This window comes from Tyto alba, unplaced genomic scaffold, assembly GCF_018691265.1.
Source record: "Tyto alba isolate M040663 unplaced genomic scaffold, T.alba_DEE_v4.0 Super-Scaffold_48, whole genome shotgun sequence".
Classification (NCBI taxonomy): domain Eukaryota; kingdom Metazoa; phylum Chordata; class Aves; order Strigiformes; family Tytonidae; genus Tyto; species Tyto alba.
In genome coordinates, this window is record NW_024881324.1 from 28,558,308 (window position 1) to 28,574,272 (window position 15,965).

At 38.8% G+C, this 15,965-nt stretch overlaps 1 protein-coding gene across 4 annotated transcripts in view; it reads right to left on the minus strand.

The window, feature by feature from the left end:
* TENT4A (terminal nucleotidyltransferase 4A) overlaps positions 1 to 15,965 on the minus strand; it is a 59,125-nt gene that overhangs the window by 15,734 nt on the left and 27,426 nt on the right. For all 4 annotated transcript variants that reach the window (XM_032981740.2, XM_032981739.2, XM_032981738.2 and 1 more), the window contains exons 9-10: positions 9,272 to 9,372; positions 8,838 to 9,010 (exon numbers count right to left, since the gene is read on the minus strand). In XM_032981740.2, the coding sequence (XP_032837631.2) occupies positions 8,838 to 9,010; positions 9,272 to 9,372 (274 nt within the window). The remainder of the gene's footprint in view (positions 1 to 8,837; positions 9,011 to 9,271; positions 9,373 to 15,965) is intronic.

Genomic DNA, 15,965 nt, shown 5'->3' on the forward strand with positions numbered 1-15,965 from the left:
TCCGTATCTGGAAGACAACAACTCTGACCCTTACTAGGATAAGGGCTACAGAGGTCACACTGTAAAGAGATGAATGTAAAGGGTAAAAGGGTAAGATCCCTCAATTGATTTCAGCAAATAACCTAGGAATGACTGCACTAAGCATCAAAATAAGTTCCTAATCTCTCAAATACTACTACTATGAATGCCAAACATACAGGGGCCCTCATCCTGAAAGAAAAATATCTTCTAAAGAGACGCTTTTGGAAACAAAGTGCGACTCCCACATACAGCTTTATCCTACTGAGAAGTTCCCATTTTACGACACTCTTTAAACCAACTTCAAATTCCTAAGAACTTAGTACCTGGAAAGAAGATTACTACTATTGCATAGCCTTGATTACTGAGGACTCTCTAATTTACCTTAATGTTGGAAAGAAAATAACGTATGGAAGAGACCTAGAAACTCAAGCGTTCCTGATGAACTCTCATCTGAAGGAAAATTTTGCTTCAGAGATGGGATCCTCTAGCCTTCTGTCTAGTCAGAAACAGTGAAACACTGCAGTTATATGAAAGGTCAAGAGTTGAAGCAATCCTGCAATCCAAACTTCTCTTCCTGACATTGGAAAAGAACAAAAAAAACCTTTACTGTTCTGCAAAATGCATCTCATTGTAAGAAGTCCCAGGACCTCATCAGCAAGAGAATATTTCCTTGCTAGAAGCTCCTTACTAACTAGGTCTGACCATAAGGAAGTACTTCAATTCCATTAATAACTCAAGGCTTAAGATACAAGGTAAACTGTACTGGTATGTTCATCCATCAAAACAATAGTTCAGTTTCCACAAATTTCACATGCACTCAATTATACTCATAAGCTTCCCTTCCACGATTCTAAATGCATGAAAAAGTGGTGCCTTCGGCTTTGTTTCATTATGTAGTCAGCTGAGAAGTTTCAACTGACTAACAATAACTACCATTTTAGAGCTTTCAATTTCCAAGACAATTTTTTTTTTTTTTTTTTGAGCTGGAGCGGCCTAAGATTAATTCATGATCCCGGGCTGTTTAAGTTTTGGTCCAGTGGTAAAAGAACATCTATCCCATAAGTCAGTACTGGAAAACAAAACAATAGAATGCAAGTTACTTGCTAAGGTGACAGATCTGGGGTTTTATAACCCATTCCTCACCCCCCAAGAATGAACTACACAGGTCTTGGCAAAAAAGTTCTTATTGCTTCTAGTCTCCAAACTTCTCCTGCTAATTAAGCAATTTTTGCTCTTTCCCACAACAGTCAGGAGCTGGAAGCTGTGAGAACAACGACCGCATCAGTAAAAATTGTGTTCTGTCTCTGAAAGTGAAGAACTGAAAAGACTGAGAAAACTAGTGTTTTACAGTTAACAATTTACTGAATTTTTTTTAATGTGCTCCTTTCTTAGAATTCAAGTGATTTAACAGGTAACCACTGACAGTCTTACTCCTTTTGTCTCTTTTCCCAATCTGGCCTTCTCCATTATACCTGCATTAGCAGAGGTGAACCACAGAAACAGTAAATTCCTTTTTACTAGCTTCACCTTCTGAATCAGCTCACCACATGATTAGGTGAACACCAGTGCAAAAAAAGCAGGAGCGGCTAACAAACAGAAACATCCCTAGCAAGAAAGTCTAACTACTGGATTGGCTTAGTAAAAGTGTAGAACTACACTCCTTGGAACACAAAGCAACACCAGAAAACTTCTGACATCTAGTCTGGGGCCACACGCAGGAGCAGAACTTCAATGCATGCTCTCACTTGAAGGATTTTAGCCCCACAGTACTTAATTCTGCTTTATAAATCAACATGCTTCCAAACTGGTTTCACAGATTACACACACACTCCCATCTCACTTCTTCCACATTAACCTGTGCCATTTCTCTTTTTGGTAGGTGGAGCCATAACTTTAACTATGGTGTAAAATAAAGTAGAACTGAGATAAAATTTCTACTTCTATGGGAGGTCACAGGGTAGAGAATTTGCATCAACACAGTTGCACTATGTCCATTTGCTAGCCTATAAACAATACGGAACAGTCTTGAGTAGAGATGCAATTGGTTGTTTTTTCTGGATTTAGGTGAACTGCATTACAAAAGGAAAATATCTCGGTCATTGTGTTTACAGGAAGAAAAAAGTGAAATAAAGTATATATGATACACAAGCAAACTGAAAAATACACATCCTCCAAAAGCATTAGTGTTTGTTTTACAGAAGAATGACTAAAAATGTAGTCTAATTAGTATCTACCAAGATTAAATAGAAGCACAGTACCCCTTTTAACCTCACCTCATTATATCCTGCCAGGCCTGACTGTGGGCTTATTCCATGTGTTACCAATACTCACTATTTCAGATAAGCCATCTTAAATAAAAAAAAAGTCCCAGAAGTGTGTCATTTCAAATTTCTTTTGTGACCCCTAATACTTTCAGTTCACAGGCTTTCAATTAGTCTGTATTGTTACCGAGTACAGTAATATTTCAAGTTAGTGTTTTTCAAGTTAAGCATTGAATTATAGGACTCATTATGCAAGCTGAACATTTACTGTACTAGTATATAAATACCGAATTTAGGTTTTGTTCCATCCTAAAATGGCTTCGGTACCTCTTTTTCACAGGAGAGAATGTTAAGATACGGCAAGAATACAAGTAGCCTTTGGCATCAGAAAGTAGTCTGAGCTTGACTTCTACAAAATTGTGTGCTTCTCTCCTTACTTCACTGAAATCATAGCAGTAAAATCCAATTTTGCTTGTCGATATACGCATTCCATCTGTACCTTTTGCTGCTTAGAGTAACTTATTTAATAAGATTACTTTACAATTTTTTGTTCAAAATTGTGTCTCCTACAGCTTTGCAGAAATTTACTTACTTTAGGTGGATACCGGTAAAAGACTGCTCAAGCAACTGAGAAGAACTGAAGGAGAACGTGACAGTATAAAACAGCATATGGTCAGATATGGGTTAAAAAAACAAAACAAAAAACAAAACAAATGTGGATTATGCAGTGGAAGAAAAAAACAGGCAAAAAGCAGCACCAGAAAATTTTTTTCCCCTCTGGTCTACAGAAACTGTCAGTAATCTGCACAGCAAAAACAGGAGAAGAGAGTATAGTTTTAAAGGATTTAGGGCTTAAACTCTTAAATGCCCCAAATCAAATGGTTTTCCCTTGTAACATCAAGTTGCCTGTGTCCACACGCCCACGGTTGCTCACAGCTTTAATCTGGAGACAACCTGGCTCCAAGTCAGCACTTTTCACTTTTTAAAGACTGAAGATCAGGAGGCCTACTCTCTAAAGCACTTGCCTCTATTTGTTCAGGAAGGGGAAAAGAGTAAGATAGACCGCATGCTTCTGCAAAAATATTCTCAACTATCCAGACATATTTGAATTGTTACTTTGGTTAGGACATGAGAACATTCAGACATGTAGAAAGAAGGGAGAAAATCTGTGTAGCTCTTGCTTTCAGACTCAGAATTTTGTTAGACCACCTTCTGCCCCCCCCCCCCCCCACATGCACAATTTCAACTGGAACTCTACAAATAAATCAGTCATTAAGACAGACTTAAGTTTTCGAGATGAGCTGTTACAGTGCCTATTCTAAAGTTTCTGTCCCTCTACTGCAGATAAGCACGCCTTACACCTACAAATTTGATCGCTTTAAAAAAAGCAACATTTATCAGGAGAAAATGTCATACACCAGCACCTCTATCTGTGAATAGGAAAGGTATAACAGTTCTTGCTAATAAGCTGAAATTCACAGTCTTTGACTAACAGGAAGGAAAGGAAACTGGCGATAACTTGATTAAGCATGTTGAGTTCAAGTATTAAGCCACGATTACTGCAGAGCAAGTAACAGTTCCAAAGTCAGTGTGGATCTTTTATACATTCAGCAGAACGATAGGAATAATGACTATTAGTCTTATCAGTCATATTTCTACACTTCCCTCGCAATGTAAGCGTATGATCAAAGTACTGAATATGTAATACTTTAAGACAGTGAAAATATGTTCCACAAAACAGTTAAGGTACTGCTTGGCATATCCCCTAGATGATGGGGGCACAATGGTAGGCAGACCAAGGACTGACATTCTGATGAAAGGTTGTTATAAAGCCTGAACAGCAATGGCTACAGCTAAAATTTCAACCACAGTCTGAAAGAACATATTGTAAATGCTAAAAAGTTAGAGGCAGGGATTGTGTTCTGCCCCAAACTACTGTAAAAACAAGTACCTTGCCTGACATGACTGCATGGTCTTGAGAAGTCAGAAGTCTTCACAAAATAATCTTGTTGTAGAAGCCCAAGGAACATTATCACCAGAAACACTGAGATAAGGGTTTAAGATCTAAACGTCTAACAGACAACTTTGAGATTCTGTGCTGGACTGGATATGAGATTATATATCCATATAACAGAAAAGGGCTTTAAAACTTTCCTGTAAATCATTACATCTGTCACTCATATGCAGGTATCACTGTCACATAAAATGCTATGCTTTATTTGGCATAACAGTATCAAAACTGCAGAGCATACTTAGCACCAGAAATTATACAAGACCAAAATGAGACTGCAAAAACATAATCTAGGATTATTTTTTACTTTGCAGAGACTGTTGATCAGGCAGCAGATATTCTCCAGCACTACTCTAGGACTCCCTGAGCTAATATAAAACAGCTTTTCATCTTAGTTAAGCAACAAGACATCCAGGTCACCAGTTACAGAGTGCAGGTCCAGAACAAAAAAAGAACGCAAGAAAAAGACATTTTCAAGAGTCACTGCTTAGGTTCTCAGATCGACATCTGCAACTAGCCAGAACAAGCAGAGAGCTGGGGGAAAACGTAGCTCATTTCATCTGGTTTCAGAGTCTCATAACAGTTGCTTAATTCAGTATAAGGATTGAAGTGATATTTCCTAATGCCAGGGGCTTATTCTCTACTACGGAACAGTTTGACTCTTTCTCCCATCGAGTAAAACCTCACACACACTGCATTGTCCTTGGTGGCAAAGACATTTATGAAGCATCTTCCATTTGTTTGATCATAGGGGAATGCAAAGTATTTTGTAACTTACCTGTTCGCATGAGTAAGTGAAGAATACATACTGCCTTTTTGTCAGGGCAGCATATGGTATTTTAAATACCCACATAGCAGAATACTTCATTGAGAAAAGACTTCCTACATAGATCAGTTGGTAATTGGCAGAATCCAGAAAAATGTATGGGCAGTCAAATAAGTTCTGATGATCAGATTCCTTGTATCCATAGGTTTATTTCCATGTGTTCCTCAGTTTGCAGCTGATCACTAACATTTATGTTCTTCACAGAGCTGAGGTAACAGGGCAAGAACTTTAGTACTCAATATTTTGCAAGGAACAACAATAGAAGTGCCAGTGCGAGTCAGAGCTCTGTACTGACATGTGTAGTAAGAGAAACCCGTAGATGAACAGCTCAGTAGTAAGTGATACCAGAAGACAGATTTCTCTTCTACACAGTCTTTGATCCGAAATTTACCAGTCCTTTTGAAAGCCTTCTTCTGTGACTAAAAATTCAGCATTTTGCTAGGACACTTAGAAAAACAGCACAGCTAGAATTTCATCAGCCAGACAGCACTAGCACAGGGCATTTTGTAGTTTTCCTGCCTTGCAAAAATCCATAAAAGTATATTTTTGTACAAATTATAACTTTGTCTCATTAGATCCAGTACTTAGTTTTGGGCTACGTGGGCAGTGGCCCAGAAGTGCATTCCCCTGCAAGTTAGTCCTGGACATGCAGAGATGAAAGCAATCATCTTTCTGAATTTCGGGTGCTGTACTGAGGAAAAGCACATACATCTAAAATATATGGGGAAAGAGAAGGCTGTCCTTGAAGAAGGCAGTTCTCTTGTTCCTCAGTGGTACACAAGTTCTCATCTTCAAAAGCTTACCATCAGTATGGTCCCCAAAGGAAGAAAAGCAGAAGCAGGAATGGAAAGCAATCAGGTTAGTAACTATAAGCTCTTATATGCCTACAGTTCAATTTTTCTGAGTACGTACAAAAGTAGAGAAGCTGACTTCTAAATGTTAGCTCTGGTTTATGCCAATCCAGTCTCCAGAAAAGCCTGGCCCTTTTCATTGTTCTATTTTAACACTTGTTTCTCCTGCTGCTGAAACAAATCTATAACTACGAAGCATCCCTAAGTCCGAGACACCAGGAGCCTCGTCTGTTCCGTTACTGAGCCATATTTATGGAATAAGGCAAAATCTGTAATGCTGCCAGAACTTCAAAGAAGTAAATCCTTAAAAACATACTGCGTGCTGCATTACAACCAACTATTAAGCTACAGGATTTAATAAAAATTCTAGGATCCCTGTGAACAACACTGTATTGCTTTGGTAATGCTTGCATACTTAATATATACTGCCAATATTGCTTCCAGGACATATTGAGAAATATATGCACGGCCTCCAGACTTACAGCCAGTATACAGTGACGTGATGACTTCAGAATATAGCTACCTCTGCTAGAGTTGACAGCTGGAATACCTGAACTTCAGCAGAAACTGCAGTTCAGAGATGGGCAATACGACCAAGTAAAGTCACAAGTTGCCAAGCGTATTTCCTCTTCCTCAACATATGTAATTTGACTTTATTATACTGGTAGGCAGATCTCAGAAAGGTCAAGGTGCAGCTGAACACTACCAGATAAACTTTAGCAGTAAATTGAAAAACAAATACACTACCACAGCCCTCTAATTTGATAGCTAGGACCTTGTAGTTGATACACAGCAAAAGATACTCTGCAGTCATGCAAAACAACACGTCTCCAGAAACAGTGTCTTGACGCAGACATTGTGCTTAAAGTTTTAACAGTGACATCACAGGGATGAATATTTTGCTATTAAAATAAAACCTTAATTATTGGGAAGAGATCGGCAAACTCTCAATCTCGGATTTCCCTGTCGCCTGTATTTTCTTTACAATCTGTACCTTGCTACCAGTCTTCAGTATCAGAGAAGTTCAGAAGATTCAACTTTAAATGAATAACAATCATTCCTGGAGAACAATCCTTCCACAAGATCAGAGTGAACATTGCATGTAACTCTACAATTATGGGCTGCATGATATTCATATTCCCTCGTTCAGAAGCTGGTACAGAAGTCCACTGCATCATACCTATTTGCAACGCACCAGAAGTTTTGGAACAGATACCAGTTGTCACACGCTAGATGTTCCGTTGCTGGGGCGTGGTCATAGTATTATGCCCGATCATGCCATGGACAGCCTCTTTAACTCCAGCAGAATAAGCTTCTCTTCCTGAATCAGGTGCAGCTCAAGACTGCTCAACCAGAACTTGCTCATCCTCACATATTCAAATGTGAACAGGATGAACTCATCAGTTATGTCAGAAACATGCCATTCCATTCCAAATTAAGGTAACACGCTGGCAGTCTACTAAGGACGTAATACCAATAAGTGACCAGGGCTTAAACTAGTGACTGTCACAAGCACATGGACATAAGGCTTTTTGTTTTGTTAAAAAGGGTAGAATTTACATTTACTTTGTGGGTGCCCAAACTGACTGCAGGTCTTGCTTGTTGAGAGCTTCCTTTCCACTTTTCATTAATTTCTTTGGCATCAGGCAATGAAGTTTCACCTTCATCATCAGATAAAAAGGGCCCGAGGGGAAGTCATAACCACTCACCACCCTTTACACTGGGAGTATGCCATATTAAGCAAGTATTTGCATTTTCTCATAAAACTTATTACAGCAAAATCTGACATACTCAAACCAGGAGCATGGCTAGTAGTATTACTGGCATGCATCATGCTGTACTTTTTCCATTAGCCAGACGGTGCAATGAACACATTTATCATATTTACTGGAGGTGAAGTGAAAAGACAATTCAACACAGAAAATTCAGTATTGTAAAGGAATTACATAAAGTAACCAGAACATATAAAGAAGGCGCCTGTCCCTCTAAAGTTATTGAATTTTTATTGAATACAATTCCCAACTTTAGATTCCATATTTGACTAGTTTTTTTAAAGCAGTCCCGAAATAGGTACTTGGACCTCTCTTGGCATCATCCAGTTATTCACTACTGCAGTTATCTGGATATTGCATCTTGTTCCAGCCAATACCTCTACCTAGCACAGAATGCTTCAGTAGATTTATAATGAGCACTTCATGCCATGCAATGCAATTTTGTGCTTTATAATCTGCATTGCCCAATTCCATGTTGATTTAACCCCACACCAAAACAAAAACACCTTACAGAATCTTAAGAGTCTGGGAACATACCCAAAGAGACTACAGCTTCCTCCTTCCAGGAAGTTACAATAAAGCTCAGCAGTTACTTTTAAATTGCACCTTCAAACAAGGAAGCTGACAGCAAGACTTCACATATGAGGGCCCCATTATCATTAAAACATGAACTGCTTGGTTGAAAATAGTAAGGAATATTCACCTTCATGGCACAATATGATGTTTATGTTCAGTTTGGGTTGTGAGGAAAAAGGACCAGAATTTGACAATGGGAGGTTTTTCTTGACGGGAAGATTTATGAAGATATATTTCTACTCTTCTACTTAAAAATGTGAGTTAACATTAGCTAATTGTATTTTATTGCATCTAACTACTGCCGCAAAGAGTACCAAAGATTTAGGATGGAATTAAGGCCCATTTAATTTAATGAAAAAAATTTGGTTTCAGTAATTTTTCTGAGGAGGGGAAGCTATTAACTTGCTGTAGCAGCTTAGGAATAGTATCACATTAGCTGTTGTTGTATCTGTTGAGGCTTTGAAGAGTATGATAAACTCTGCTTCTTATTAGTTTAACCCATTAAAAGAAAAAGCTTACAATGTCACTGCCGGAGAGTGATGATACAGAAGAGGCAGATGAGCCAGAAGACAACTGTTGTGTACTAGCCAATGACAAAGCCAAGCGTTGGTTGTAAGGTGGTTCAGAGTCTCTGTTCTGTTGCTGTTCTCCATTGCACGGAGCTATCTGGTCTCTTATTTTCAACCTATTATCTGTTAACAGAAAACATAAGTATCATTTAAGAGCACAGAATACAAACACGTGCACCTTGAAGTCTAAGCAGAGCTGCAGTTTAAACAAGCTAATTGAAAAACAGGCTCAGAGAAAACTAGTCTTCGATAAGAAAGTTACAAATTCCTTTTGTTTTTTCCTACATACATGAAAGTGATTAATTTCAAGGCGTAAGTATTTTGAACTACATCAAATTCAAGAAAAACATTTAAGTTGGTTTCAAAAATTCCTGCTATACCTACCAAGTTCAGGTGATAAATTAATTTTGCTCCCCCACTTCTTTTTAATCCAGGCCCTGTAGTCAATCACTTCTTGGGTCACTTTGATGATTCTACCTAATGTGCTAAAAAAATTTTTCAATAAAGTGTTAGACAAAGACTGTTGGCTATATATTTGCAAACATTTCAACAAGCAATCAAGTTACGCCAGAAGTCACTTTTAAGTATCCCTAACCAAAGAATCCTTTTGAACTTCCATTTCCTTAGCACACCATTCAATCCACTGAAGCATCACAATTTAATTAGAATATTACTTTGCTATCATATTAGCATGCAAGCACTGATACACAGGTAAGATTTTTACTCTGAACTTCTAAACAGAGTGCATCTCAATTATCAATGTACATGCCAGTGTACTTGATAAAAGCAATTTACAGGTCTTTGCATTTCTTCGTACAGAAAATATTTATTTCCACAGAATGTGGATTACGAGTTACAGGATGCACTGAAGACATTAATATCCCAGCACCCCAGCTAACCTTCATGCTGAAGACGGAGACCTTCACTAGTCTTTCCTTAAAGATTTATAGGACAACTTAAAGATGTAAGATCCCCACAATGATAAAGGAAGTACCATGGATCGTGAGGTAGTGGAAGCAAGAAACAGACTGGCTCCAAAACCAGAATAAGTTAGAATTAAGAAAATTCATAACAATAAGTGGTTTAAGGAAAAAGCCTACCTGATCTTGAACAGTGATCAACAAATATAAAGTAATATTTTTCCAACATATCTTGCCAACATTCAGCTGTTTGAACTGTATTTCTTGAGCAGGAGTTGTGTCCTTGTTTGAGAGCTAAACTTTCAAGCTTTCCTTTTATGATTGACTAGTGGCTGAAACACTAACTATATACTCCACATTCAAGACACATGAAGGACTGCCTATTGTACAAAAATGGGCTGTGAAAAGTAATCATCTTGGAGAAAGTGATGTTATCTTAGTTTTGAAAATCTTCAATGGTTACAACAAAGCTTATCTTGTATTCCACATCATAAAAGTACATTACATGTGTATTGGAATTATCTTTCGCTTTAGGTGTGTATGGGGAAGTGAGGACATACAGAGCCTAAATGCGTTTAAGCTACCTTTATTAGGTGATTTCATATTAGCACTTTAAAAGGGAGCAGTAATTCTCCTACCAGCTCAGAATTACTATTTAATGCAAGACCAAATACCACATGTTCCATGTTTAGTCTTACAACTTTAAAGACACATCAGTGTGTTAGTACTGAAAAAGCGGTCCAGCATTTTAAGTAAACATTAAACCAAATAATATCTAAGCTACAAGTCCAATAGCTGCAGAAGAGCATCACAGACAGAATGAATGTCATCCACCATTCTACGTAATGTAGATAAAATGATGCATGTTGGGAAAAAAATCTTGAATTTTACATGCAGAATTAAAGGCATGATTGTTATCACTCAGCAACTAAGGATCTGGGCTATCATAGGGAATTCTTTGGAGACTACAGCTCAGTGGCTAAGCAGAGCACATCAAGAACAGAACAACTAAAACAGGATAGTATTTTGTCAATGTACACTCCCATAACATGACAGCATTTTAAATACTTGATGCAGTTCTGGTTTCTCAAATCTGCTATAAAATTGGTGTAAAGGGTGAAACTACACCAACAACTACGGCAGAGTTGCATATACAGAACCTGGGAATTTCTTCTATCACTAGCTCCTTTCACAGAGAATAGAGATCAAAGCCCCAGAGTCTCATTTTTGGTAGAAAGGTAGAAAACCAGAAATTCAGTAAGTTATCAGGTTAGTAATTCAAAGGCAGATCCATGCTACATTCCTTTTACACCAAAATTAAAAACATTCATTATAAGACATCAGAAACTGAAAGGTGATTAAGGCTGTACTGCCATATACTTAATATATCAACAAAGAAAGAGGAAGCAAGTGTGGGGAAACCAGATACTGCTCTCAAAGAACAGCATTTCATATGTATGGGACTCAAACACATCCAGCAGGTCAAAGAACGATTTTTTAAAGCAAACATTTAAAAACTGTGCTCGTATCTGTTTTCAACACTGAAGATGCTTCAGAACAAAAAAACCTTAGTAATCTGCCCTGCTTTTAGCATGAGGAAGTTCCAGGCTTTTGGGTTTCTTTTTTTTTTGGCCAAGACCAGAATTTCTGCAGATACACGAGACACTCCCAAAATTCCTCAAAGGTGCTTCTTTGGAAGACATAATAAAAACAGTCAAGTGGTCAACGAAATTAGACAGCTCTCCTATGAAAGATGCACTTGTAAGGTTTTTTTTGTTTTTTTTTTTTTTTTTTTTTTTTTTTTTTAAACACACTGCAAACTCAGTTCACAGGGAGACTTTGTAGTTGTCATTACAGCACAACTACAGTGCAAATAAGATCGCTCTTAAAAGGCTCAAATTGCTGACATAAGATGCAGTAAAATCAAGTATCTAAAGCTCCAGCCAAGCTCCACATGAGTGAGTACCAGAGCAGGAAAAAATAAAGCCTGTGAAGTAAGTCAAAACTGTTCAGTAGACCTTAATTGAACTTATGAAATATCCCCCAGCATTAAAAGGACAATATAACCTAAAAGCAGACTAAGGAGCACCTGAGAAGTATCTGCTTGTCCATGAGGATTAAAAAAAAAAAAAAGTCTAATTTGTCTCACCCAGACAAATACTCTGTAGGAAAACCTGATACTGCTGATACCTCTTAAGAGACAGCATGCGTTCCAGTGACAGCCACCGGCCTTTCCAGATGTGAAGCAAAGGAAGGACTGTTTCAGAAAGCACACTTCTGCTTCGTGTCAGCCAATCTAGCAGGCAAATTTAACATTCCCTTTGACAGATCCCAGGACTCTTAGATATCCAGGGGCAATCCAAACCTGGCATACAGACCCGTCAGCAATTAGATCTGTTGAACTAAACACTAGGAAGAGACCAGACGGCTTTCAAGCAGACATGGAAAGATCACTTCATATATGGCCCAGACTATTGTTGTTTTGAAGATTGTCACCTGTAAATGGCAGCTCCAGGCACACAGTAGCAAAACCCTGTCAAGGCTTCCTCAATCACTGAGCTCTGGCCTTTTGGCATGACAGTCCTTTTCCCTCATTCACCTGTACCACATGTCTGGCACCAATAAGGAGGAACCTGTTACCAATCTGCAACTCTAGGAATCAAAGAAAGGTTTCAAGTCTTAGTTATGCTGGAAGAGCACACCTTAGCAGAACCAGTCTTCCATTCCTCATTTTATATGACCTCATCTGCTTCCCCAACGTGTCTACACCGCTGTTTAGAGATGCAGTCTGAACACGTGTCTATCTGAACCACGTAACATACAAACCAACATCCTGATCTACAGACATATATATTAACCTAAGGATGCATCTTTGTCCCATCCAGATCAGCATAACTTATGGCTGTCAAATGCTACAATACCACTTTCTCCATCTTCCCCCAAATGTGAATTCCTGCACATCTCTTGCTTCTGATCTGCACATCATGCAGTCACAAGCTGGATCAGCTTCTTGACATGACAGAAGCATTGATGTATTTGTTTTCAGTCAGATCAGACAGTTCATCTGACTCACCTTCTCACTACAGGACTGCTAGATCTGATCCAAGGCAAGAGTCCGGTATATACAAGACTGAGAAGGAAGAAAAAGGGCAGCTGACAGGAGATAGCCCACAGATAGTTAGGCTGGACAAGGTATAAGATGAAATTGCACCTTTATAGAGACCATGGACAGGGTAGTAACAGATAGTCCACTATATTAAAGAACATGAATCAACAAGCAAGAGCTTGTTGCCGAACACCTGTTAGGTTTCCTGTGGTTTATCAAGAAACAGAACAAAACAAGAAAAATGGTCACTAAATTGAAACTTTGTGTCCAAAGAAAAGCAATAAAGCTGATGAAGGGTCTGGAGAAAAAGTCTTATGAGAAGCAGCCGAGGGAACTGAGGTTGTTTAGTCTGGAGAAAAGGAAGGCTCAGGGAAGAACCTTACTGCTCTCTACAAATACCTGAAAGGAGGTTTTAGTGAGGTGGGTGCCAGTCTCTTCTCCCAAGTAAAAAGCAACAGGACAAGAGAAAATGGCCTCACCTGCCTACTGGGAAAACCTCTCCTTTCAAGATGATGAGAATATGTTTTCTCTATCAAAACCTACTGAACTGTCTATCTACTACTCCTGAGCTGTTCTTGAAAGAAGATGGGTGAGATAGACTGGGGACAAACAGTGTTAAGGTAATTTTTGTAGATGTAAGAATTACCTTCAGGACTCAGCTTATGACTGTTTCCACTTAGACAATAGCTTTCAACTCCCACTACACTCCAGGTATTATATCTGGAAGCTTGAACAAAGGTGCTGGTAACAGTGATTTGTATCTATACTTACTATTCTGTTGGACTTGCTACTACAGAACATGGACCCGGAAAAGGCCTGTGCTGAAGAACCAAAGTCAGACTCTTTTTTTCACATGGGGAATATCAGAAGCAGCAGCTGGCTAGGAGACCTTAAATTAACTTACATTTGTGTTACCTTGAGTTGGACTGACTCTGAAAAACAGCAGTAACAATGATCATCCAGACAGACTTGAAATCTGCTGAGATTGTCATCTATGAAATATGACTACACAGAAATTTTCCCTGGAAAGAGCTGGTAAGAATTCAAACCCATCAAGTGGTTCAAGAACAAATCACTCCACTTAAGGGAAAGCTAGTCCCAGCTACAACAAAACTGAATAAACTCAAGTCAGTCTCAGGAGTTCAACCTTCTGCAAGTTCCTACCCTTTTAAGTGCTCTTCATTTACTCTGTTGATCCTTCTTGTAGAATGCAATATAGCTAGGCACTGCTCTTAAAGGGAGCCCACTGTTTAGCTTCTAACCTACCACTAACGAGCATAGAAAAGGAAAAAAAACAGATCAGGACAAAGGGCTCCTAGACGGCCACGAGTTTAGGTCAGGCCACCAGAAAAGTCTTTATACAGAGCCTAGACCATTCTGCCTAACAGGTGAAAGAAAGATCTGAAACACACCTGGATTGACCAAGCACATCAGGTTTAACTAAAAACTGAGACTGAAAATTTCCTGCAGTTGAGTTTCTGCAATAAACTTGTTACCAAACAGCTCACCGTCCACCTACAGGTCTTTTGGCATAGACAAAACTGGTGCAGGGGGAACTACTTGCACACAGGACATTGTTGAATGCTGGTCCTCTTGCAACACCACTCCCTTTGACAGAATGTCAAGCCACTGGCATGACCAGTTCTGAGACTCAGATATTACTGGCACAGACAGCCCAGAACGAGCAGAAAGACAGGTCAGATACATGAGACCTGAACACTACACTGCTGGAACTTCTCTCCAGGTTTGAAGTTGTGATAGAATTCAAACATTTTCCCAAATACAGTAATAAGTGTACATGTGAAGTGCACACGATGACATCTGTCCGAGGCTTCCATTAAATTCATGTACAAATATACTTTTTGTTGTGTGTAATAAATACAGGTACCTCATAAGAGAATGATTATATCCTTTGGAGAAGCACAGATAAGTTAATGAAGGCCAGGACCCGAGACAAGAAAAACTTCGTGAATCCCTAAGTTTTTCTATCCACACTTTTATAAGAATGAAGTGTCATTCAAGAACAAGAACGTCAGCCAGCACACATTTAACACATACACCTTTAATCTATCTTAAAACAGCAGTCTGAAATGTCAGTGTGTAACACTTTGCACCACTCTTCCCGTATCTTCATCACGGGCACAAGTGCAGTCTCAACCTTTACGAATTTAATACCACAGAAAGCCTAGATATTCACAAGCACTATCAAAATTCCGTCAGTTTTAAATCAACAAGTGAAAGACTGCATCCACTTTGCGGTAAACTTACTATAGGAAAACTGCTTCACCTTCCAATGACATTAATGCTGGAAGTTAACAGTTTGACTAGAGTTTGGAATTTTATCTAGACTGTTTATCTCGCTTGTTACAGCATCTCTCCCTGCAATTAGCTGGGGAGCTCTAAGCCACTGGGATTCTAGGGAAGCCTCAGGGAAGACACATCTTCTGATCCAGCACCAATTTGTACTGAGGGTTAGAACAGATGCTGGAGCAGATACATGAATGAAAATACAACATGGCTGACATGCCTTCATTTTCTTTCTCCTGCTCCTTTCAGAAAAACAGAAAGCTTGGAGGTGAGAGCTGAGTAAGTACTAGCTGTACAGTGTTACTCTGACAGACATTAAGCACTGCATTAAAAACGGCACATCTAGAAGAATGATACTTTTAATGGCAGTTCTGACATTATGGTCAAACTGAACTCATTCTTTTAATAGCTTAATTACATATCAAGCCTTTTAAAACAGCTTATGGAAGCATGTATTAGAACTAGGGAAATTTCTAGCCTTGTTGTCTAGTTCTGTGTCTAAGCAAGCAATTTGATCACATACATTTGTTTCTGACATAGTACAGGCATACATCATACCGAACATTATACCAGCAGACCTTCCTTTGAAATACTTTAAGCAGAATGTTTGAGGAAAGACCAGTTATCTCCCAACTCCCTTCCACACTAAGAGAACCTCGTATTAGACTCATCCTGGGTTTGGTCATGCTGTCTTCATTTCAGTGCTACACACTGAGGTATTACAATTTCATACCACCAGGCAGCC